The sequence below is a fragment of the Trematomus bernacchii genome, unplaced genomic scaffold, assembly GCF_902827165.1.
Source record: "Trematomus bernacchii unplaced genomic scaffold, fTreBer1.1, whole genome shotgun sequence".
Lineage (NCBI taxonomy): Eukaryota > Metazoa > Chordata > Actinopteri > Perciformes > Nototheniidae > Trematomus > Trematomus bernacchii.
Genome location: NW_022987582.1, coordinates 10,896,346 through 10,918,783, shown reverse-complemented (window position 1 = coordinate 10,918,783; position 22,438 = coordinate 10,896,346). Strand labels below are relative to the sequence as shown.

The 22,438-nt window shown below is 39.1% G+C and overlaps 3 protein-coding genes across 5 annotated transcripts; 2 read left to right on the top strand and 1 right to left on the bottom strand.

Annotated features, from left to right (window-relative positions):
• Nucleotides 1-755: 755 nt before the first annotated feature.
• Nucleotides 756-5,946, top strand: zmp:0000000930 (telethonin). Its single transcript, XM_034127317.1, has 2 exons — nucleotides 756-1,024; nucleotides 5,329-5,946. The coding sequence occupies exons 1-2, from the start codon at nucleotides 891-893 to the stop codon at nucleotides 5,666-5,668; spliced, it is 474 nt and encodes a 157-aa protein (XP_033983208.1). The 5' UTR covers nucleotides 756-890; the 3' UTR covers nucleotides 5,669-5,946.
• A 3,912-nt stretch (nucleotides 5,947-9,858) lies between these two features.
• LOC117480232 (coiled-coil domain-containing protein 127-like) lies at nucleotides 9,859-12,864 on the bottom strand. 3 transcript variants are annotated; one of them, XM_034127478.1, is made up of 4 exons: nucleotides 12,752-12,864; nucleotides 12,293-12,427; nucleotides 11,542-11,786; nucleotides 9,859-11,453 (listed from the first exon to the last, which is right to left on the bottom strand). In XM_034127478.1, the coding sequence occupies exons 2-4, from the start codon at nucleotides 12,420-12,422 to the stop codon at nucleotides 11,007-11,009; spliced, it is 822 nt and encodes a 273-aa protein (XP_033983369.1). In that variant the 5' UTR covers nucleotides 12,423-12,427; nucleotides 12,752-12,864; the 3' UTR covers nucleotides 9,859-11,006. The 3 variants fall into 3 exon arrangements, with proteins under 3 accessions (XP_033983369.1, XP_033983370.1, XP_033983371.1); XM_034127479.1 differs by having other exon boundaries at nucleotides 12,293-12,430; nucleotides 12,752-12,833; XM_034127480.1 differs by having other exon boundaries at nucleotides 12,293-12,396; nucleotides 12,752-12,831.
• A 190-nt stretch (nucleotides 12,865-13,054) lies between these two features.
• sdha (succinate dehydrogenase complex, subunit A, flavoprotein (Fp)) lies at nucleotides 13,055-20,662 on the top strand. The gene is made up of 15 exons (XM_034127477.1): nucleotides 13,055-13,159; nucleotides 13,849-13,932; nucleotides 14,176-14,337; nucleotides 14,557-14,700; nucleotides 14,847-15,011; nucleotides 15,116-15,264; nucleotides 15,392-15,516; nucleotides 16,251-16,419; nucleotides 16,971-17,166; nucleotides 17,246-17,417; nucleotides 18,527-18,645; nucleotides 18,771-18,882; nucleotides 18,977-19,107; nucleotides 19,271-19,384; nucleotides 19,500-20,662. The coding sequence occupies exons 1-15, from the start codon at nucleotides 13,097-13,099 to the stop codon at nucleotides 19,584-19,586; spliced, it is 1,992 nt and encodes a 663-aa protein (XP_033983368.1). The 5' UTR covers nucleotides 13,055-13,096; the 3' UTR covers nucleotides 19,587-20,662.
• The last annotated feature ends 1,776 nt before the right edge of the window (nucleotides 20,663-22,438 follow it).

Below are 22,438 nucleotides of genomic sequence, written 5' to 3'. Positions count from 1 at the left end.
CTGGAAGTAAACATAGAAGACTTTCTTTATATCAGCAGTGATACGCCGTAGTCGTTGTAACTAAGTACATTTACTTAAATGCTGTAGAAGTGAAATGTTGCCATAGATGATTTCAATGTTTTGCTACTTTGTACTTGCACCCCATTTTTTTCTACTACATTTATATTTCAGCTTTTATCATCATGAAGATTTAAATTATTAGCTCAATTTTAAATTGACAAATAATTTGCGAGGCATTATTATAGGTTAAGCAATCAAGTAGTATATAAAGTAATTCAAAATAAATTCAGCTGCACTTTTGAAGTGATTAACACATGAATGCATCACTTATCATAATCAAGTAATGTAATATTATTCTGAAATTTTGTATAACTTACTTTTAGTATTTTGAGTTCATATTGATGCTAAAACCTGATGTAAAAAGCAGCACTTAACCTGTGACAGGGTATGTTTACACTGTAGTTTTGCTACTTCTACTTAATTATCTAAGTATATCTTTCACCACTGGGTTAATGATATAACATAAATAATTTCCATAAATGAAATCATTGGCGTTTCATCAGGTTGAGACATGTTACAGAAAGAGCTAGTGCTAATTTTCAAATGAAAACCAACCTTCAGGATGCCTGGAGTAAGGACATTCACTACATTCACTACAAAGTGATGCAGAGGAGTAAAAATAGAAACAAGGCTAAATATTTAAGACATTGCCAAACACACTCACACCTCAGACTGCTTGGTACAGACGTTGACGACGACACATGATTTGATCGCTTTTTGTGTTTGTCTCCTTTGAGTTGTATGCGTGTCAAGTCAGACAGGAGTGAAAAAGGACACGAAAAAGGCTTTTTACACAGAAGTTAAATTCACACTTTCAAAACAATCCCACAATGCACTGTGTGAGCAGAGGTGGCTGCTACCTGGTGAACTCCTACTGTGATCTTCAGGAGGAGAACCAGTGGAAGAAGGAGAGCTACGAAGCCTGCTGGGTGAGCCTCGTCCTGGAAACCAGACCACAATACAAGTAGGTCATTTCCTAATAAAATTCAGCTTTTTTCTAATTTTGGTTTTGTATGGATCACTGCCATACAGGTTGAGTTTTTTCTGCTGTATTTTCTCTGTTATGTTTATGTGAACTCTGTTGAATATTTGTAGATCTATACAGTCCTCAGTATTTGATAATCATCAGAATAAAGGGTAAATGTACAGCAGCCCATGTGTTTGTTTCACTGTAAACGCACAATATGGGCGAGCTTTTGACCTTCAGTCCACACTGATTCACTAACATAAGGCTGCTGCACCGCCTTGTTTGGTTTGAAACCTTTTTTCTGGTGGCTAATTGAACCCATATCCTTTGTGCTTCCTCTCATGTTCAACCTTTTTCAAAACTTAGGCAGAAAATACTTTGTTGAAAATCATTAAAGACGGGCCAGACATTAAGCTGTCAGGATTGGAAGAGAGCAAGGCAGGTTTTTTAAAGTTGTTTTATATTTGTTTCCAATCATCATCAAATGATTACGAATTAAGTAAGTACATTTATTGTATTATGACCAAATCATGCCTTTTTGTACCTTTGTGTAAAAGATTGAGACTAGTATGCTGTCATCCTATACAATGGACACGTTTGAAAAACATAAATAAATGACATCATTGATTATTTTGTAGTATGTTCCCTATATCCTAATTTCTGAAAGTTCGATATTGTAGAAAGGACGAACACTTAAAGAGACAGGCACTAAAACTGAGCATTTAAAGCAGATAATTCATACAGGTACGGTATATCCAGACATACTGAAACTTGGATCACGGAGGACAAAGGCATAGACTTTGAGCTGGAGGGCTATGAACTCAGATACATAAATAGACAAAACAAGGGTGGAGGAGGAGTAGCCTTGTATGTGGACAATACTTTAAAATATAAAGTGATGAATTATATGTCAACAGTGATTGATAATGTATTGGAATGTATCACGATTGAAATCTGCAAAGAAAAAACAAAAAATGTAATCATCAGTTGTATATATAGAGCACCCGGCTCTAGTATTGAGATTTTCAAGGACTGGATGGAGGAAATATTCTCAAAAGTGATTCATAAAACAGTTTTCATTTGTGGTGACTTCAATATTGACCTTCTAAATCCAAATAATCACAGCATGACAGAAGAATTTATCAACACAATGTACAGTATGGGTTTATATCCAAAAATTACTAGACCCAGCAGAATCACATCGCACTGTGCTACTCTCATAGACAATATATTCACAAATGACATAGAAAACAATACAGTAAGTGGACTCTTAATAAATGATATAAGTGACCACCTACCAGTATTTGCAGTTTATGACAGAAACTATAGTAATAACATGCCGGACAAAGCTATTCAATACAGACGAGTTAGATCAGAGGAAGCAATGAACGCTTTAAAAAATGCCTTACTGGCACAAAGATGGGATGATTTATACAAAGAAAACAATATTGACAGTGCATATGATCAATTCCTGAGAATTTTTGTATCACTATATAATACATACTGCCCAATTGTCAAATACAGTAGAAAAATTAAATATGCAGAATGTCCATGGATCACAAGGGGTTTACAAAATGCCTGTAAGAAGAAAAATTCATTGTATAGAGATTTCATGCGAAATAAAACAAAAGAGACAGAGATTAGATATAAAAAATATAAAAATAAATTAACAATTATAATAAGGACCTGCAAAAGTGAATACTATCGGAAAATACTGGACAAAAATAAAAACAACATTAAAGAAATATGGAGCATACTGAATAGTATTATAAAAAATGGGTCTAGAAAAAGGAGTTATCCTACTTACTTCATTGACAAGGATAAGGAAGAGGAAAATATGGATGTTGTATCCAACAGTTTCAATGATTTCTTTGTAAATGTTGGACCTGAATTAGCAGACAAAATCCCTGATGGAGGAACATCAGAAAATAAGCTGGAAAACTTAATAAAACTGAATCCTTTCTCAATGTTCCTCACAGCAGTGCATGAAAGGGAGGTAGTTGATATTGTAACGAAATGTAAAAACAAAAAATCTACCGATTGTGATGACATTGACATGACTGTATTAAAAAAGGTTATAGATGTTATTTCAAAACCATTAACACACATATGTAACTTATCATTCCAAACTGGTGCATTTCCTAACAAAATGAAAATAGCAAAAGTCATACCTTTGTTCAAAGCTGGGAACAAACATCACTTCACAAACTGCAGACCTGTCTCACTTCTACCACAATTCTCAAAAATTCTTGAAAAGCTTTTCAATAACAGACTGGACAATTTCATAGAAAAACACAAACTTCTCACCGAAAGTCAATATGGATTCAGAGCCAATAGATCAACATCGATGGCTTTAGTAGACTCACTTGAAGAAATTACTAGCTCAATTGACCAAAAGAAACATGCCATTGGAATATTCATTGACCTAAAAAAGGCATTTGACACAATTAATCATGACATATTAATAAAAAGACTTGAACGTTATGGAACCAGGGGTGTAGTTTTGGAATGGGTAAGGAGTTATTTAACCAACAGGCAACAGTTTGTGAAGCTGGGAGAGTGTTGTTCTTCATATTTGGACATTACATGCGGTGTCCCCCAGGGGTCAGTATTGGGGCCGAAACTATTTATTATGTATATTAATGAAATATGCAATGTATCGACAGTACTCAAGTTTGTTTTGTTTGCTGATGACACTAATATATTTTGTTCTGGGGACAATGTACAGCTACTATTGGAAGAGATCACAGCTGAAATATGCAAACTAAAGTTATGGCTAAACAGTAATAAGTTATCATTAAACTTGAATAAAACAACATTAATCATATTTGGAAATAGCAATACACAAGCATCCATTAAGATAGATGGGATTTTCATTGAGAGAGTTAAAGAACATAAATTCCTTGGAATCACAATTGATGAGAAACTGAGCTGGAAACCACACATAAAACATATTCATTCCAAAGTCTCAAGAAGTATTGCAATATTAAACAAGGCAAAACAGATTCTTGATCAAAATTCCCTCTACATTCTTTACTGTTCATTGGTTTTACCTTATTTAAGTTACTGTGCAGAGGTTTGGGGCAGTAATTATAAAACTACAACACAATCCCTATTTATTCTACAAAAAAGAGCAATAAGAATTATTAAAAATGTCGGCTATAGGGATCATACAAACCCATTATTTTTAGAGCTAAAATTATTAAAACTGTCAGATCTTGTTGAATTCCAAATCGCACAAATCATGTTTAAGGCAAAAAATGTTCAATTACCTGGGAATATTCAGATATTGTTCAATGAAAGACAAGGGAATCATTATTTACGGGGTTCATTTATATTCACTAATGTTAGGGTGCGCACAACAAAGAGAAGTTTTTGTGTTTCTGTTTGTGGGGTGAAGATCTGGAACAATTTGAGTGAAGAGCTAAAGGGATGTCCAAACATAAAACTATTCAAAAAGAGGTATAAAGACACAATTCTCACAAGGTACAGGGATGAAACTGCTAAACCATAACTGTTTGTATTCTTGTTTTGTATTTTATTTATGAATTTGTGTTTGTATGAATTTGTGTATGTATATATATAAATATATAGATACCATTGTCCTAACTTGCCTGTATATATTATATGAATGATTATATAAATTATTCAAGATTATAAGTATACGTTTATATTGTATGTTAACATATATTAAGATGTAAAAAAATAAAAATAAAAATAAAAATAAAAAAGGGAGAAGGGGTCGGATTAAATAAGTGTAAACTTCTTCCGACCCCTTTTCGGACGTGTAATTAGCTAAAGCTTTGTTGTTTATTGTTTATTGATATCAGACAATGATACTGCAGATTATTCAATTATTATTTAAATGTTTCGTTTTGTTATTGCATTCATTTGTATAGTACTGTATCATGTCTGTATCACCTTTTGTTTCATTTGCATTTTCTTTGGTTTTACACGCTCGAAAAAAATAACTAAACTAAACTAATACAGTGTGATGTGTTTTTTGACACAAAATAATGTCAAGATGTTCTAGTAAAAAAAAAGTATGAATCTGACAAAAAAAACAATAGGTACCCTTTAAATTATTTAAAAAACATAACCTATATTTCTTGTAGTGTTGTCAAAACTGTGACCAGCTTTAAAGTTTCAACTAACCAAGAGAAGTGAAGAAGCAGTCTTCACCCTTGTCTACAAGTTATTTGAAAACGCTTGAAAGAGATATAATGATCACGTCGCTCTACTTTTGTGTATTACAGAGAGTTAATAAAAAGCATTTTTCTGGTGTTCTTAATGTGTTCCAGGCTGACTCTCTCAGAGACAGACAGCGTCCGTAGAGAGAGTTACAAGCAGCAGCAGGTGATCCACTTCCTGGTGGAGAGGAGCCCCTGGCAGACCCTGAGGCTGGGCAGCAGCAGAGACATGGCAGAGCACCAGCTCCCCTTATCCAACACCAGCAGCTCACTTCATACCACAACTAAACAAAAGCCGGTCATACAAGAGAAGGGAAATAATGAAGAGGACAAACAGGAAGTGACTGCCATTACCCAGGACGTCAGCAAGCCACTCAGAGAGAACTTCAGAGCCTCCAGCCTGATGTCCTCGCCGAGGGAAACCTCCAGCCGGGTGCAGAGGAGGGAGTGAAGAGAGGAGTCATTTAAAATTCAGAAAATATAACGTAGCCTTTGTTATTGTAGTTTACATACAGTACTGGTGTTGGTTAAACAAAATGTGCTTCTAAATGTAATCAGCTTAACTGTGACTTTCAGTGGAAAATGAAAGTGTTGATTAAAGGTGGGGTAGGTAAGTTTGAGAAACCGGCTCGAGATACACTTTTTGTTATATTCCATGGAATGCTCTTAACATCCCGATAGCAATGAATATCTTCAGTGCTTTGACAAAAACTCCATAAAAAAATGTCATCTGTGGAAGCCGTAATACTGTAAAAAGTACGACCAATCATTTTAGCCGGCCCGGCTAAAATAACTGGATGGCCTACCTGCCTGTCAGCCTTCCATGTGTGCACAAACTTATCTCGTGCCCTCATTGGTCATGTGCGCGTTCGTGTGTGTTGGAGGAGGGGCTCTGTAAGGAAGTGGCAGATCTTTTCCGGTTGTGTATTTTCAAATTCTAGCGCACTCGAGCTGGTTTCTCCAAAATGACCTACCCCACCTTTAAAGGGCCCATGTCATGGCCATTTCCACTGATCATAATTACATTGTTGAGGTATACTAAAATAGATTTATACTGTGCAATTTTCCAAACTCACATTGGTTTCGCATACAGCATCTCTGTCAAGCATGTGTATTCAGCAGTATTCACTTTCTCCACTAAACGACTCGTTGGAGCTCTTGCCCCCCCCTCCCTGTGAGCCTAGTGTGCTCCGATTGGTCAGCTCGGCCACTCTGTTCTGATTAGTCAACCACCAGAGAGGCTGCGCCCATGTCTAAACGGCTGCTCTCAGCCGAACATCAGTCTTATCATGGCGTCGGTACAGCCGTATATTTTATATACATATATATATTTTTAACTGTTGTTATAGAAGAGTGTGACGGCCCCAGGGCCTTTGTCTTACGATGGGGTGGAGATGAAGAGGCTAATCAGCGCGATCACGGACACCTGGCCGGAGCCGAGGTGCTAGCCAGCTGCCGGGAGTCACACGGCAGCCTCTCTCTCCCTCCAAGCAGCACAGCAATCCTCTTCCCTGACCACGTATCTCTGCATTTACCACAATAAATGTGCCGTGGTTTTGTAAACTCGTGTATGTCTCCTTGTCTTTCCGTTGTGGCCTACGAGCCGGTCATAACAAAGAGTAAGTTATTTTTACCCGTTATAAACTACTACTGTTTGATGAGAAATCAAATCATGGTTTGCTATATATAGTATTTCCATTAAACTTTATTTTTAGAAATGTACAAAATGAACGTAAATATACATATATACACGGTATATCGTCAATCACTCCCCGTTGTCGGCATCTTGCCTATAGCAGCCGGGGCTTTTTAGGACGAGGCCTCAGTGTGGTAGTCCGGTCCCCGTCATGTATTGTCCGGCAGGATCTGGCTGGACGAAATCAAATGCAAATCACAAAATATTAGAGAAACTTAGTTGTTTTAGATTCGTTAGTAGTAGTTGTGGTAGGAGTGTGGATCTATCTAATCAATCTAATGAACAGCTTGCCAGCTAATATGCTAACCTAGCTTTGTTTACCTTGGTAGCTAACGTTAGCTCGGAGGAACGGCAACTATAATGTAGAGTAATAAAACTACTATGAACAAAAGCTAGTGGTTCATATTAGGCTAGCAATAACGTGTTTATAATTGCAATGTTATACGGGTAGTCTGCTACGTTCGGTGATACATTGTAATGGTCATGAATACATTGTTTTGCGCTAGCATACAGCTAGCCTCGAGCTATACACGCAGTATATGTACTGTCACAATGTACGGTAAATCACCCGGAGTATACTGTATGAGTATTCCGTGTGTGTGACTGCAGACATTCTCCTGCCATGACAAACATGTAAGGCCATCTGCTGACATTGTAGTTGATATATTTAAACGCTAGCAACGTAGCATCACAAAAATGTTTTTCCGACCAAACCTAGCTCTAGCTCTAGCTCCGTGTGTTAGATCGGTTGCATACACGCTACGCCAGCTATAATGTAATTACGTTTCGCGACTGACCGCACGGCAAATCACCCGGAGTATACTGTCAATAGGTATTTTGTGTGTGAATGCAGACATTCTCCTGCTATGAGATACATGTATGCAAGGCCATCTGCTGATATTAGAGTTGATATATGGAAACTCTAGCAACTTAGTTAGCACAGTTAGCACTGTGTCAATGGCTTAGCAGTCCAACACAGTTTACACATTTAAACAGTCTTGTTTGATAAATACACAAATAACAATGCAAACTTACAGGTTGTGTACCCGGATCTTCCCCTGCTCCAAACGGTCCAAACAAGCTGTGCATATCCGGCCTCAAACTGGGCAATGTTTTGGAAGCTTTTGTCTGTGAAATGCCGGTTCTTCGAACCTCTGGAGGAACACGCCGCTGCTGGTGTGGCCATAGCTCTTCGGGATTGGTCCATTTCGTTCCGGGTACCGCATGACATCAGGCGGTACCCGGAACTAAATGGAAGACTCAAATGGGCAGTGACGTATTGTTGGAGTAGAACACTTCTGCTACGCGCCGTTCGTTGGATGAGGCTGGATCTCTATTAAATTAAGAAAGGAATTGAAAACACCGGAATCAAAGTTATAACAAATTATCTGAGTTTACTTCTAGTAGGAAACCAAACACATATACAAGTTATACAGAGTACTCGAGCACTCCGGGCTTTCAGGTTTGTGATGCGATGCGGATAAATGCGTCAGGATCAAACCACTCATCAAACCAAAAAGAAATTGGACTTCAGGTTTGTGATGCGATGCGGACACAGTTATCAGGACCTGCCACTCACCAAACCAAAAAAGCATTTTTACACTCAAAAACCTCAGTATTCATATCTGTCTTTGGGGCGGAGATTTGTCGACTCCTCCCTCCCATTTTCCTCCCAAGCGAATTAGAGAACCCCTGGGGAGGAGCTGTTTAAACTGACCACCTCCCCCAAGTGCCCTGATTGGCTGGATTCGCTTCTGGCCGAGGTCAATCAGAGGTCTGACCAGCACGCGAGATCCCAAGCCACACCAGGTCAAAAGTCAATGTTTATCTCTACCTTATCTTACTCTACATTCCTTTCCCAGGGGATCTTTTCACCTAAACTATCCTCCTTCAGACATTTAAACTCTTCTCCACCTATTTAACGATGTCTTTTAACGACTTAATGACGACATCTGCTTTTAGGGGTGAAACCCAGGCAAGGTGTGTGTATACACAGAATCTCTGGATCAGTGAGTTTGGAAAGTAAGAATAACATTCCTATTCTATATATAATTACCCAAACCGTTGTGATTACATAAAACAGTTCAAACAATACATGTTCACTAAAATACAATTCAAAATAATACATGTTTACTTCAATACAGTGTAGAATCATATCTTTTTACTTCAGTATCTCCAACGAGGCGTTTTGGGGAGGTATTTTCTGTGTTAGAGTTTTACTCGCTACAGGGTGTACTTTCAGGGTTTTGACTCTGCACACCGTTTACATGCATAAAAACCTTCATAACACACAAGGGGACGGGTAATAACCCGAAAAGCATGACATGGGAGCTTTAAGTATAATTCAAACTCCAAAAAATAACACCTCTCGTAATGTTCTTGTGAGTAGTGTTGACTGATTTAAAGAGAGAGTTACTGGATTCTATTCTCCTAATTCGGTTGGCAAATTATTATATTTAAAACATACATTTTGGATTGATGAATCCAGGAATTATGTGCTTTATTTTGCCTAAAATGAATGTGTGTATGCATGTCTTGTAGATATGAACGAATTCTGAAACAGGTTTTCAACAATGATTGTAAATGTTTGTCATCGTCATTGATTCCCAACAAACAAAGTAGCAAAGCTTCTTGAAACAGTGTCTGGAATCTATATTTACTTATTGTTTTACCTGGCCTTGAAGTTAATAAACGGTCCTGTCAGAAGATACAACCAAAACACTTAACCAATAGGTTCAATGTATTCCTGCTGGAAACTGGTTTAATGTATGCATCATGAGCTTTTATGTTAAATGATCATTCTTCAGGGAGCAAATCCAGTGGAAGCTCCCCCCCCCCTGTGGTAAGTCAATAACATCATAAAGGAAGCCTCAGCGAACTGATATATACTATGGTAAATGCAGCAGCACTTTTGAGAGTGTTAGAATATAACAACAGTCCGGAAATGAAGTCCTTAAACCTGGAATTTATTGATTTATTATGATTTCACATAGTTCTAAGAGTCAGTACATTTGCATTTATGGATGCATATCCAGCACTTAATCACCAAGTTATGGTGCAAACAAAAAAATAACATCATTGAGATGTTTGACAACCTTATAGAAAAGCTACTGCTTTAGTTAATCCATTCATCACAGGGGTGCAGCGTGAGGTAAAAGGGTGCTGTTTGACTATTTCTGTTGCAGTTTGGTGGTAAGGTGTTGCAGTACTGAGCAAAACTTTGAGCTCTATCCCCTTATTTAGATTCACATGCACGTTCAGTGTCCAGTCTCCCTGATAGTTAACCTAAAAGCTCCCACAAACCAGACAAAGTAAACAGATATACTATGCTTTTGGTTTTTGGCCATGAATCATAAATGTCAGCAAACATATCGAGTGTAAAGAGAGATGTTCTTCATGGATAAAAAAACAAATAAAGTCCCACAAATATCATGATAAATATCCCCGAATCAAGTGTATCAACATGCCAACAACACGTTCTACGACTTTGCAGCAAAATAATGTTAGAAAAATATTTTCCATGTGTTAATGGTTCCCGTTTTCTGTGTTTTGTCGAACACATTTGCTATTTATTGTCTTTTTCTTCCTGAAGACACTTGCAGCCAGCAACACATAGATGTGCAATATATCACATCGTAGAGTAATACAAGGGAATCCTAAATTCATACCTGAGGTGGACAAACTGAAATTTTCCAGATCTACAATGTATCCCTGTGAGCAGTAATTCATGGCACTCATGGAGTTAAATGGATACAATTGTTGTGATTAATTTTTGCTAAGTGGAAAAAAAATACCTCTCTATGTACATATCATTAATTGTGCATCCAATATGGATATCATCTTATAGTGGATTGTTATCATTATAGGTCTGCACACAGTTAATTTAAAGCCAATGGGTCTTAATTGGGGCTTCTGAAATGATCATGTTTTAATTCCAGGTGGTGGAAATAATCCTTCTGTTTCATAGCTGGGATCAAGGAAGGACTCTAACAAGTAAAGAAGATAACAAAAAAAAAACATGCATTTTCAGTCCTGATCCACCACTCATCTGAACATTCTTAAAAGTCTAATGAAAAACCCCAGCTCGTGTTCGTCACTTTGTGTGGGACTGGATTTTCCCTCCTAAGATGGCTCCTTCAGCCCTCTTGTGTTTCTGCACAGTGACCTGCAGCTGCCAGTACTTGAGGTAAACCCACATGAGGCTGCCATTCTTCCTCTTGTCCATGTTTAGCAAGTCAGCACAGTGCGTATCTCTCTTAAAAACATCCTTAAGATCAGACTCTAGGTCCAGTTCTGCCAGGACAGGGTCTTTGACGACCTTGATCAGCATGTTCTTCTCCATCTCCAGCCGCTGGTCCCGAGGTTGGATGAGGGAACAGTAAACATTCTGGCGCTCCAGAAGCTGATACTCCAGCTCCTTCAGAGTGGCGTTGGCTCGCTGCGACCGATTGTCTTCTCGCTCCAGGGCGTGATGCAGTACCGCCCCTGCAGCGCCGGACTTCACCAACCTCTGCTTTTCTTCCTCCAAGGCTTCACGCTCCTTGTAGGAAAGAAGACATTTTCTTTTTAATGCAGGTCCAAAAGGAAATAGCACAGTAGTGGAAATATACTGCAAGACAAGATGTTACCTCATGTAGCTGTTTCCGTTCTTCCATCAGCTGATGGCTCTGTGAGACCATGGCCTGTTTGTAGCCTTTCACCCTCTGCCTCTCCTTCTCCAGCTCCAGCTCGAGTGTAGCTGCTGCCCTTCGCCTATCTGTTAGTGTCTCACGGTACTTTATCTCCATTTCGCTTTTTATTGTTGAAACGTCTATTTTATACTGAGCTTTGACCTCCTGGATCTCCCTCTGAGACTCCCTCGTCCAGATCCAACCTAAACGGCACAGTGGAAGTTGAGAAATGATTTAAATAAATAAGATAAATTACAACTATCTTAAACTCAAGCACCTTTTTCTCAACCAATGGAATTATCTGAAGCTTGTGCTTGTTTGCTAGGTTCGAGAAAGTATGTACAGTTAATATATCTTAAAATAAGAATGAATACAACAATGTAGACCCAAACAAAAAACCATAATGGCTTTAATAGATGAGATATTAAATTGTCTCTGGTAAACTAGATGTCTTTGTGTCAATTTAAAGTCATAATATGCAGGAATACTCCATTTCTGTTTGTCATATTGTCAAGTCAGATTGGTAATTATTAGTCATGGCAAAGAAGGAGAATATATTTTAATTGCTACCTAATGGCATTTGATAGTTTGGGTTTTCAAAAGCTCAACCAGCTTTGTATGAGCACATTCAATATCTCTACATTACATCATGTAATGTTGTTTTGCTATTCCTGTAACCTAAACACAGACACACTCTGATGTAACTTACGAAATGCAGCCAGTCCCAGCATTGGGACCAGCAGGGCGTAGTTCCATTGATGGCCATCACCGGCCCCCGCTCCCCTTCCTCGGGGGTCTGGCTCAATGTTCCACCTGGGGGGGTCATTCAGGTTGTTCATGGAAGCTGCTGTCACAGACACATACACACATGAAGGAAGACCAACACAGCATAGACTCCTCTGAATATGCATTACAATGAATGTTTACATTTTGCAACACAAACTGGTGCCCCTGAAGTAGCAGTGTCCTTTTTAATCAAACAGCCACACTGCAGTAATCACCTACTAGCTTCAATTAGCTTGTTAGCATTCACCGAATCAGACATGACTAAGCTTGAAGGTTCATGCTAGCTAGATTATTTAATACAAACACATTACAGGACATAATAGTCTTGTAAATCCGACTACAAGTCGGCACAAGTCTGTTAAATATTGGAGCTGTGTCTCACCTTGAATGATAAGTCTAGGTCACTTATACATTTGTTCCTGCACACCCTGCTTACACAAGTTTACTCGTTTGCAGTCCATCTATACCGACCGGGGGAATTTCGTAGGAAGTTACTTGATTAAAGATCACTTTAGGTCTTAAGGGTAAACTCTGTTTGAATTAATCGAGATGGATTGCAATTCTCTAAGTGGTGTTTTAAAGTTAAATCACGGTTAAAGTAGGGTTTAAATGATAACTGTCGGAAGTAAAATGAACGACTCCCCCGTTTTCGCACAATGGTTTGGTCCATTGCTATGGAATATCTCATCCTCCACGGTGGCTCAGAATCGTTCCTTCAACTGACAACATGGCGAGTGTCCGTGCTGCCTCCCGTCTACTCTCCAAGAGGATATTATCTAAAACAAAAGCAGTGAGTTTTTGCAATTGTCTACTTAATCCTTCACATAACTCTATGTGATCTATCTATGTGTTCTGTTTGTTTTCTACGCTAAAAGCAAACATTTTGCTGCACTTTCTGCTTTCGTAACCATCAGATTCCGATTTGCGTAACCTGTGTTATGTAGCTCAGGCTGTTTCAATGTGACACCAGGAAAATGGCTATTATGCTAGTCTAACAAAAGGTTATGTGTCTATACCAAATCTATGTTTCGTTATATACATAGAGATTTATTTTGAGTCAAGTGTCAACATTACAGAGGGATTTGAACCAGTTTGTTAGTTAACGTTACCTCTGTTGCCCTTGTGAAAAACTGTTTAAGCTAACAGTAGCTAGCAAAATGTTATGCATACAATGCAAATACATTTAAAAGCGAGTGCAGACTTAATGATTCTTACAACGATAGCATGGTTAATCTCAAATGAAAATCAAGTACAAAGTGCACTATAAAATCTAAGCTATTAATGATTACAAATATTAATGCTATATTATCGATTGTTATGGAAGTGTTATTAGCAAAACAAAGTTGCCTTTAAACATAGCAGTGCTTATTAGAAGAGTATGTTTTATGTAGTCAAGCATATTTCAGTTTATGGTTAATGTTGCAATGGAGCTGCTATTATGAGTTCTCCTCTGATATCAATTGTTGTCTTTTCTGCCAGGTCCCTGCTGCTGCAGTTCAGGGATCCAGAGACTTTCACTTCTCCATCTATGGCAAGAAGACAAGTGCCAAAGTATCCGATGATGTGAGTCACATATTTACTATTTTTTCAGCATTATATAGGGTTATTTGTGTGGATGCATGATAGGGGTGTATTGTACTGTACATAAGTAGAACGGATAGTTTGTATTGCACTAATTTTGTTCACTGCATAATTTAGTGTCAATATTAAACTTGATAACTTGCTTGACTATCTGGATTTCCACCGCTTGCTGGCTGCGTCTAATTGGAGGTTTTTTGGTAACTTCTGTCCTTTTATTGTTTTCAGATTTCTACTCAGTACCCAGTAGTAGATCATGAGTTTGATGCTGTGGTGGTAGGAGCTGGAGGAGCAGGGCTGAGGGCAGCCTTCGGCCTGTCTGAGGCTGGCTTCAACACCGCCTGCATCACCAAGCTCTTCCCCACCAGGTCTCACACTGTTGCTGCACAGGTATGAGAACATACTGGATGTTATGTGTTCATTAAGGATTTAGATTATTTTTGAAGGTTTTTCTACAGAGTTACAAGTTCAGATAATTTTGTGTGATTAGACACATATAACTAACTCACAATACAGTGTTGTTTGGCACATTCTAAGCCTCATGTAGATTTAATCACTCAATTAAAAGTTCTTAATCTTTAATAAAGTAAATATTAACCTGGTTTACAGGGCGGGATTAATGCAGCTCTGGGAAACATGGAGGAGGATGACTGGAGGTGGCATTTCTACGACACAGTGAAGGGATCTGATTGGTTGGGCGACCAGGATGCTATCCATTACATGACAGAGCAGGCTCCTGCAGCCGTAGTGGAGGTAAGAAGACACCCATGCCCAATAGTGGATATGTAATTTTTTACTTTATTTTACTTTGTTTAATTAACACTTTTTTATTTTTGCATCCCATCAATTTTTGTATGCATCGCAGCAAATATCATCAAGTTGTTGTGCCTCTTTTCCAGCTGGAGAACTTTGGCATGCCCTTCAGCCGTACTGAAGAGGGCAAGATCTACCAGAGGGCCTTTGGAGGTCAGAGTCTCAAGTATGGAAAAGGAGGCCAGGCCCATCGCTGCTGCTGTGTAGCAGACAGGACAGGACACTCACTGCTGCATACACTTTACGGACGGGTAGGTCCCCACACGTGTTCTCTGCCCTTTATTTCACTCGGTTCCTTCATAAAATACCATGGAATACAGTTTAACCTAATTTCATGTATCCGTCTTCTGTACAGTCCCTTCGTTACGACACCAGTTACTTTGTAGAGTACTTTGCCCTGGACCTGCTGATGGAAAATGGAGAGTGTAAAGGAGTGATCGCTCTCTGCATGGAGGACGGATCTATTCACCGCTTCAGGGCCAAGAATACTGTCATTGCTACTGGGTAGGTATCACACTTACTGTCACAAAAACAGGAACAAATTAGACATTTGTCTTGTATCGACTCTCTGAACTTTGGCAGTAAACTTGAGATAGACAAGTTTAAAAATGAGTTGAATCTTCTCTTCCAGAGGTTATGGAAGAACCTATTTCAGCTGCACATCCGCCCACACTAGTACCGGTGATGGAAATGCAATGGTGACCAGAGCTGGCCTGCCCTGCCAGGATTTGGAGTTTGTACAGTTCCATCCTACTGGTGAGAGAAATAAAAAATATTCTTACTAACAAAAACGCAATCTTATTTATGAAAAGCCTTATCTTATTGTATATAGCAGTCTCTTTAATGCTCTACAGCAGCTAAAGGCATTCTTAAAATATATTTCTATATTTTTGATAGTAACTTGAGCTAGTGTTGTTTCAATAAACGTTCAAAGTCCAATATGTTGTCTTTCTGTAGAGGTGTGATAAGACTCTGCCTAGTTGTCCTGATTGTCTTTTGTCCTGTGGTGCGGTTGTTGCCATTTTATGTTTCTGAGTTTTAATTTCTACAAAAAACTAATTATGGGGTACAAAGAGATATAAACCATGTTGTGTAATGCTTAGACAACTTCCTGTGTCTGGGAGAGATAACGGATATATTTATCCTATTTACTTCATGGGCAATCTGTTACACTTGCACTTGGAATACTTTTAGGTTAGGTGAGGAAGTCATGCTTACATGTATGGAGGCTCCCCAATTTTTGGCTGTTCCATAACTCTGTTCAGGCCTGGCTGTCTCCAATAACAGACCAGTGGTCATCTTTATTTTTGTTCCTGCTGGGAATCTGACACCAGGCCCCTCTATGATGTGGCATGTAGGAGGTCAGCACCAACTGCTGAGCCACTGCAGATATTTTCACCTTTTGTAAACCCCAATATCAATATATCATCAAGAATATTTGACCCTTCTCAAATTTCAGCGAGTCCTTTTTAACATGTGAATCGTTCCAGGGATCTACGGAGCCGGTTGTCTGATCACAGAGGGTTGCCGTGGAGAGGGAGGCATCCTGGTCAACAGTGAGGGAGAGCGCTTCATGGAGCGGTACGCACCCAACGCCAAGGACCTGGCCTCCAGAGACGTGGTGTCCCGCTCCATAACCATCGAGATCAGAGAGGGCAGGTATGGATTAAATGAGTGTGTGATGTAGTGTTTATTTTGGCAGCTATTTTTCATTTAGTGTAAATCCTGTTTCAAATGGCCATTTTCATATTTAGTCTACCCTATCCTTTAATTAAAGGTTAAAGGGAATACAAGTCTTAGCATTATCAGGTAAACCCTACTACTTTAGTTTGAGTCAATAAAACTGGAGAATTACGTTTCAGTCAAACTACTCTAGCCAAAATATGACCTTGTTTTTTTCTAAAGAGCTCTGTTTTGTTTTTGTGCATCCTGACTGTGCTCAATGTGTGATGCCGCTCTAGTCCTGATGAGTTTTTTTTTTAAACTTTCTTTTCTGTCACTATTTTTCAATCTGTTCTTTTAGTCATAAAAATTACACTTTGATATAGCCTTGTTCGTCATGAAAAAAGGGGTTGTAAATGAACATACTTCTTAGTCATAGTTTGCATGAACAAAATGAACACTGGTATGTCATGTAACTGTGCATGCAAGAAATGTCAAAACCTTTGTACACATAAATCATTTCCTTCCTCCTGTGTGTGCTCCTTCAGGGGTGTTGGTCCAGAGAAGGACCATGTGTACCTGCAGCTCACCCACCTGCCCCCCCAGCAGCTGGCCACAAGGCTGCCTGGTATCTCAGAGACGGCCATGATCTTCGCTGGAGTCGACGTCACTACAGATCCCATCCCTGTTCTGCCCACCGTCCATTACAATATGGGTGGAATCCCCACCAACTACAAGGGACAGGTATGTGATGTGTGCACGAGCACCTGCATCCACACACACCAACAAAGTGACCCACCTTATTAACTGTTTTTCCCATCAGGTGATCACTTATACTGAAGGATCCGACAAGGTGGTTCCTGGCCTGTATGCGTGCGGCGAGTCGGCGTGTGCCAGTGTCCATGGAGCCAACCGGCTGGGTGCTAACTCTCTGCTGGATCTGGTGGTGTTTGGAAGAGCCTGCGCCCTCACCATCGCCGAGGAGAACAAGCCAGGTGAGCCCCCTCTTCTAATGCCTACTATAAGAATAATGAGTTTCTTAAAGCCAGGGAAGGCAGTTTTTTGGAAAAGGTAAAAAAGCAGTAGAATTTCCAAATACAGCCCTTATCCTGCAGCTCTCCTTTCTACACACTCTTTCCTGAGCCCCACCCACCAGAACCTGAACCAGTACTAGTCATTTTTTTCATTTACATTTTTGCAAGCTTGTGGGCCTGACATAACCGCAGAACATTTCTCTCGTCTTTTTAAAACACTTTCGATATTGTATTATTATGTTATATACTTTCTTATAGGCTCTCTTTGTACTAAGTCTGTCTTGCTTTTTCTGGGTTGTTTAAGCAGTTTAATCTGTCACCTTCTGAAGGGACGTGCATTTGCAAATGTAGAACAGCCAATAAGAATGCCTTCTCTCTGAAATGACCTGTGATTGGTCAAAGTCTTCCGCCTACAATTTCTGAAGCCTGTAAACAGAGGAGGTGCTGAAGTCTAGTTTCCTCTGAGCCTGATTTTAAATAATCTCAAAAGGTCAGAATGGAGTTTTTGCAACATGACTCAAATAACCTAGTTTTAAGATCTGTTGAGATTTTTTCACATTTGACCCTGAGCGAATATGTCTATGAAATCAGATGAATTTTTCTAGATGGATGTAAAATTAAAGGGGACCTATCATGCAAAATGCACTTTTGTACGTCTTTTATACATGAATATGTGTCCCCGGTGTGTCAGGGAACTCACCAAGTGTCAGAAAACACAACCCTCTCTCTTTTCCTCCATACCCAAATCTCTAAAAACAGGGCTGCAACAGAGCTAATACAGATTTGAAATTGTTCTGACGTCAGAAACGGGGAGCTCTGCCTATATGGGCAACTCTCCACCTATCAGGGGAATGGGGGGTTGGGCCACGGCCACTTCACAGACATGTTTTATATAGGTATGGCCCTACAATATATTATTCAAATATAGCATGATAGGTCCACTTTAAGTCGAATACTAATTTTCAGTTTTGATATAAATGAACACCACTACTACAGGATTATATTTAGTGTTGCAGTGCAAATCACCTGCTTGCTTCATAGCTGACTCTGGTGTGTTGTTTCCTCTTCAGGAGAGAAACTGTCCCCTCTGGCGCCCAGTGCAGGAGAGGAGTCTGTGGCCAACCTGGACAAGCTGAGGTACGCCAACGGAAGCCTGAGAACCTCCGAGATCAGGCTCAACATGCAGAAGGTAAACACTAAAGAAACACATGAGATCCCTTACATTGTGCATTAGATACATTATTTGAAATGTGTTGCCTAAAGAAACTTCTTCAGAAACGCATAAATAATCTGCCTCTTCCTGCTTTTCCTTAGACTATGCAGGCCCACGCTGCCGTGTTCCGTACCGGCTCCGTTCTGAAGGAGGGATGCGAAAAGATGGATGCCGTTTACCAGACCTTGGCTGACATCAAGACCTTTGACAGAGGTACTGCACTACTGCTTGATTCTGTCTTTTTACAGCTCCTTGAGTCTCTTTTATGCTGCAAGTGCTGAAGTTCCTTCTCTTTCCTCTCCTCCAGGCATCGTGTGGAACACAGACCTGGTGGAAAGTTTGGAGCTGCAGAACCTGATGCTGAACGGCGTCCAGACCATCAACTCTGCCGAGCAGAGGAAGGAGAGCAGGGGAGCCCACGCCAGGGAGGACTTCAAGGTGGGATTTGCTATACTAAATCTGGGTTTCTTTCTCATTGTTGCTGTGTTTTTTTCCCTTTTCCTTGCCAGTGTTCTTTTTTATGTTTTTGCATTAACAAATTATTCCTGTGTATTGCTGCCGGTCTTTCCTCTGACATTGTTTTTGTTCGACTTTATTCAAGGATCGTCTCGATGAGTATGACTACTCCAAACCCCTGACGGGTCAGGAGAAGAAGCCCTTCGAACAGCACTGGAGGAAACACACTATGTCCACAGTCGACGTAAAGACTGGAAAGGTGAGTGTTGTGGGGCTTACAGCAGGAAGTTGGGCTTTTCTAGTAACCATTATTCACTTAATAGGCTAGTAGAGTTGGTATGGTTTGATTGATCTTTGTTTTTGTGTGTTCCCAGGTGAGCCTGGTGTACCGCCCTGTCATTGACACCTCTCTGGATGAGCAGGAATGTGCCCACGTCCCTCCTGCCATCCGCTCCTACTAAGAAGATTCCCTTGCCCACGCTCTACTCTCCTCACACATTCAATACACTCATTGACCTGCTATTTATCAACTTACTCTCCCTGTAAAAGAGAGGACATTTTGGGACGTTCATTTAAATCGCACATGTGTATCCCTTCTCGAATCGTAAAATACAAAAGAAAATGTGTCTTTAGAAACTTGTTCCCTTCGTCTCACCTTCTTGTTCCTCTGTGGTTTGCCTTGATTTAACCTGCATGCAGCCAATATGATTTCAACATTGTGACCTCTGTGTGAGCTGGTGTTGTATATATTGCCAGGCAACAAAAAACATAAAAAATAGTTATGTGTTGCACCACTTAAGCTTTGCTTTCTGTGATGACACCATACGCTCATATTAAAACCTTGCAATGCTTTCTTTGATTACATTTTTTTTTTTTTTCGCTTTCTGAACAGAACAGATGGTTGAAATGATTGCAATTTGAAATGCACATGTTGCCGACAAGCAGCAAAGGGAACTTTTTAAGTATGTAAATATTGCATAAATGCACAATAAATACGAGTTATACTGTATTTTCTTTGTGGAGTATGAGGTAGTATTTTCTCGCTCATTATGGCCTTCAGTGTTAGGTGCTTTCTGTGACACTTCATGTGTGGTTCAAATGATAAAGAACATCTCATGCTACGTAGATCAACTGCCGACTGTCTGTATTGAGCTTCAATCACCTAGTTATTAAAAGGTTAACCAAATCAAGCAGTTCAATGTCTGTATGTATTCAGCCACAATGTGTTGAAACAATGGCTTCTTTCTACATTGTGGGATTGCTGTATGCCCTCTGAAAACTTCATAAATTCCAGGAAGAGTCAGTGTTGTGTGCAAAGCTTTTAGGGTGCTGATAAGCAATTAAACACTGAGCACCAACACTGGTGCCAGCTCTGAGTGCATCATGAGCGGTGAGAGAGGTTTCCATTCCAAAACAAAACTGTTTGTGAAAGAACCTCACACTTTTCCTGCTTTGCCAGAATGGCTTTTAAAGGTGTACTCACTTCACGTACTACACAGATTCCCAATCATTGCTTCTTGTTCTAAATCATTGAAAGGATTACTTAATTTATTTGCTATAAGTTAATTTGTTCTCTTACTACCATTTGTACTTATTTTCACATGTTCAATAAAGTGCAGACATAGAAACAAGAGCATTTGGGTTTTGTTTGTTCACAACATCAACACAGACTCCTCCATATTTGAATTCCCATATGTGCATTGAAGTGAAATCTTTTGGTGCAATTGGACCAAGGTACGTTTTAACCGTTTGTTTTTTAGTTCTAAAAAAAACAAAACAAACGATAACATTATTTTTAGCCATACGTTTTGACTGATGAAGTTGGAATCAGTTGTAGTTACAAGCAGCTATCCCAAATACTATGAAATACGTTTACTGTGTACTTCTTAAGTACTCTCCTGTCAAAGTCCCCTCCATAGTACAACAATGCCTGTCTTTCTGCTATATGTGATGAGCAATAAAAATACTTTTAAGTTCTTAAGAAGACTGATAATCTTGGACTCAGTAGTTAGACTACTAGCGCAAAGACTAAAATACTTTTATTGTGTAGGCTACTTTCAGAGAAATCCTCTGTCAAAGTCCACCCTGAATACCCCAGTGCAGATGCTCCTGTTGTCTCTCAAAGACAAGCAGACACATTACTTTCCAAAAATGGAAAGTTGTCTTGGTCCCGCTCCCCACTTGAAAAACAGGGCAAGTTTAGTGCTGCTAATGTAAGGAAAATGGCTCCAGGCCCCACAAGATACGCTGTCAGCCATGTCTAAGACCTGAAGTCAGCATTGAGCTCTTCTTAACACCATCAATAGAGGATTGATGAAACAATATACTTGACATTATGAATTTAAAGTTGAGGTGCATGCATGGGGACAGTTAGGGGTTGGGTGGGAACCACTTACACGCCCACATTGGTTTGTTCATTTTGGCAGGAGTGTAGAAATCAAAAAGGGAGGCAACGGCATGCTTTTGGAATGCTGACACTGGAAGGGAAATATGATTGACCCCAAACACAATACATGTTTCTATCCTTGATAATATACTGTACATTTCTTAAATGCCAAAATTGTACTTGGAAATCATATAGATCCTTTAACAACAGCAAAAAGATCATCCTTTAAAATGTTACGTCAATCAGTGAGATTTTATGGTGATTTATATATTTTACAATGGTCACATAATAGGATTTAGGATGTATAATGCTGTGGGTGGAGGTGGGGGGTGGGGGTAGTGTTTTATTTAAATGGATATTTAGATAGTCAACAAAGAAACATAAAGTACTTGAAACATACATTTTGGTAAAAATTTTGAATATGATCATTTTCTTGAGCTTTAAACTCCTGGGGTCAAAATGACCACCAAGGATAAAGGGTGTAAAGTAAGTGTGAAGACAAAGGAGGGTTAGGAATACATTATATAGCTTTTCTTTTCTTTTTTTACAATATCCTAAAGTCTATTTTTAACACACTATTGAGTTGGCTTTTTCATTACATTTAAATTATAAATTGTACCTAAAATAATACTGAGTGAGCAGGGTATACATATTCACACCATATGCAATCGGATATTTTTTACTTCGAAAGATATTTGTCCAAATTGATAAATTTGTTACAAAATAGTACAAATGCAAAACATTAAAAACAATGTTTTTTGGTGAGTGAAATCCAAAGCCGTATTATAGATTCTTTGATTTTTACAAGGTGAGAGAAAATAGATCCGCATCGTCCTATTAAACTTATATTTTTCAATTTTTTAGTAAATGTTTCTCAGAAAAACTTTTTCTAAATCAAAGTAAATTATTTAAAAAGGTTGAGTAAGA

Bases quoted from the DNA above. Each gene is read 5' to 3' on its own strand.
- zmp:0000000930 (XM_034127317.1), top strand. From the start codon at position 891: ATGCACTGTGTGAGCAGAGGTGGCTGCTACCTGGTGAACTCCTACTGT. The intron at 1,025-5,328 runs GTAGGTCATTTC...AATGTGTTCCAG, and splicing joins GAAACCAGACCACAATACAA to GCTGACTCTCTCAGAGACAG.
- sdha (XM_034127477.1), top strand. From the start codon at position 13,097: ATGGCGAGTGTCCGTGCTGCCTCCCGTCTACTCTCCAAGAGGATATTA. The intron at 13,160-13,848 runs GTGAGTTTTTGC...CTTTTCTGCCAG, and splicing joins TATTATCTAAAACAAAAGCA to GTCCCTGCTGCTGCAGTTCA. The intron at 15,265-15,391 runs GTAGGTATCACA...CTTCTCTTCCAG, and splicing joins AATACTGTCATTGCTACTGG to AGGTTATGGAAGAACCTATT.
- LOC117480232 (XM_034127478.1), bottom strand. From the start codon at position 12,422: ATGAACAACCTGAATGACCCCCCCAGGTGGAACATTGAGCCAGACCCC. The intron at 11,787-12,292 runs GTAAGTTACATC...TGTGCCGTTTAG, and splicing joins GCTGGGACTGGCTGCATTTC to GTTGGATCTGGACGAGGGAG. The intron at 11,454-11,541 runs GTAACATCTTGT...CTTTCCTACAAG, and splicing joins AACGGAAACAGCTACATGAG to GAGCGTGAAGCCTTGGAGGA.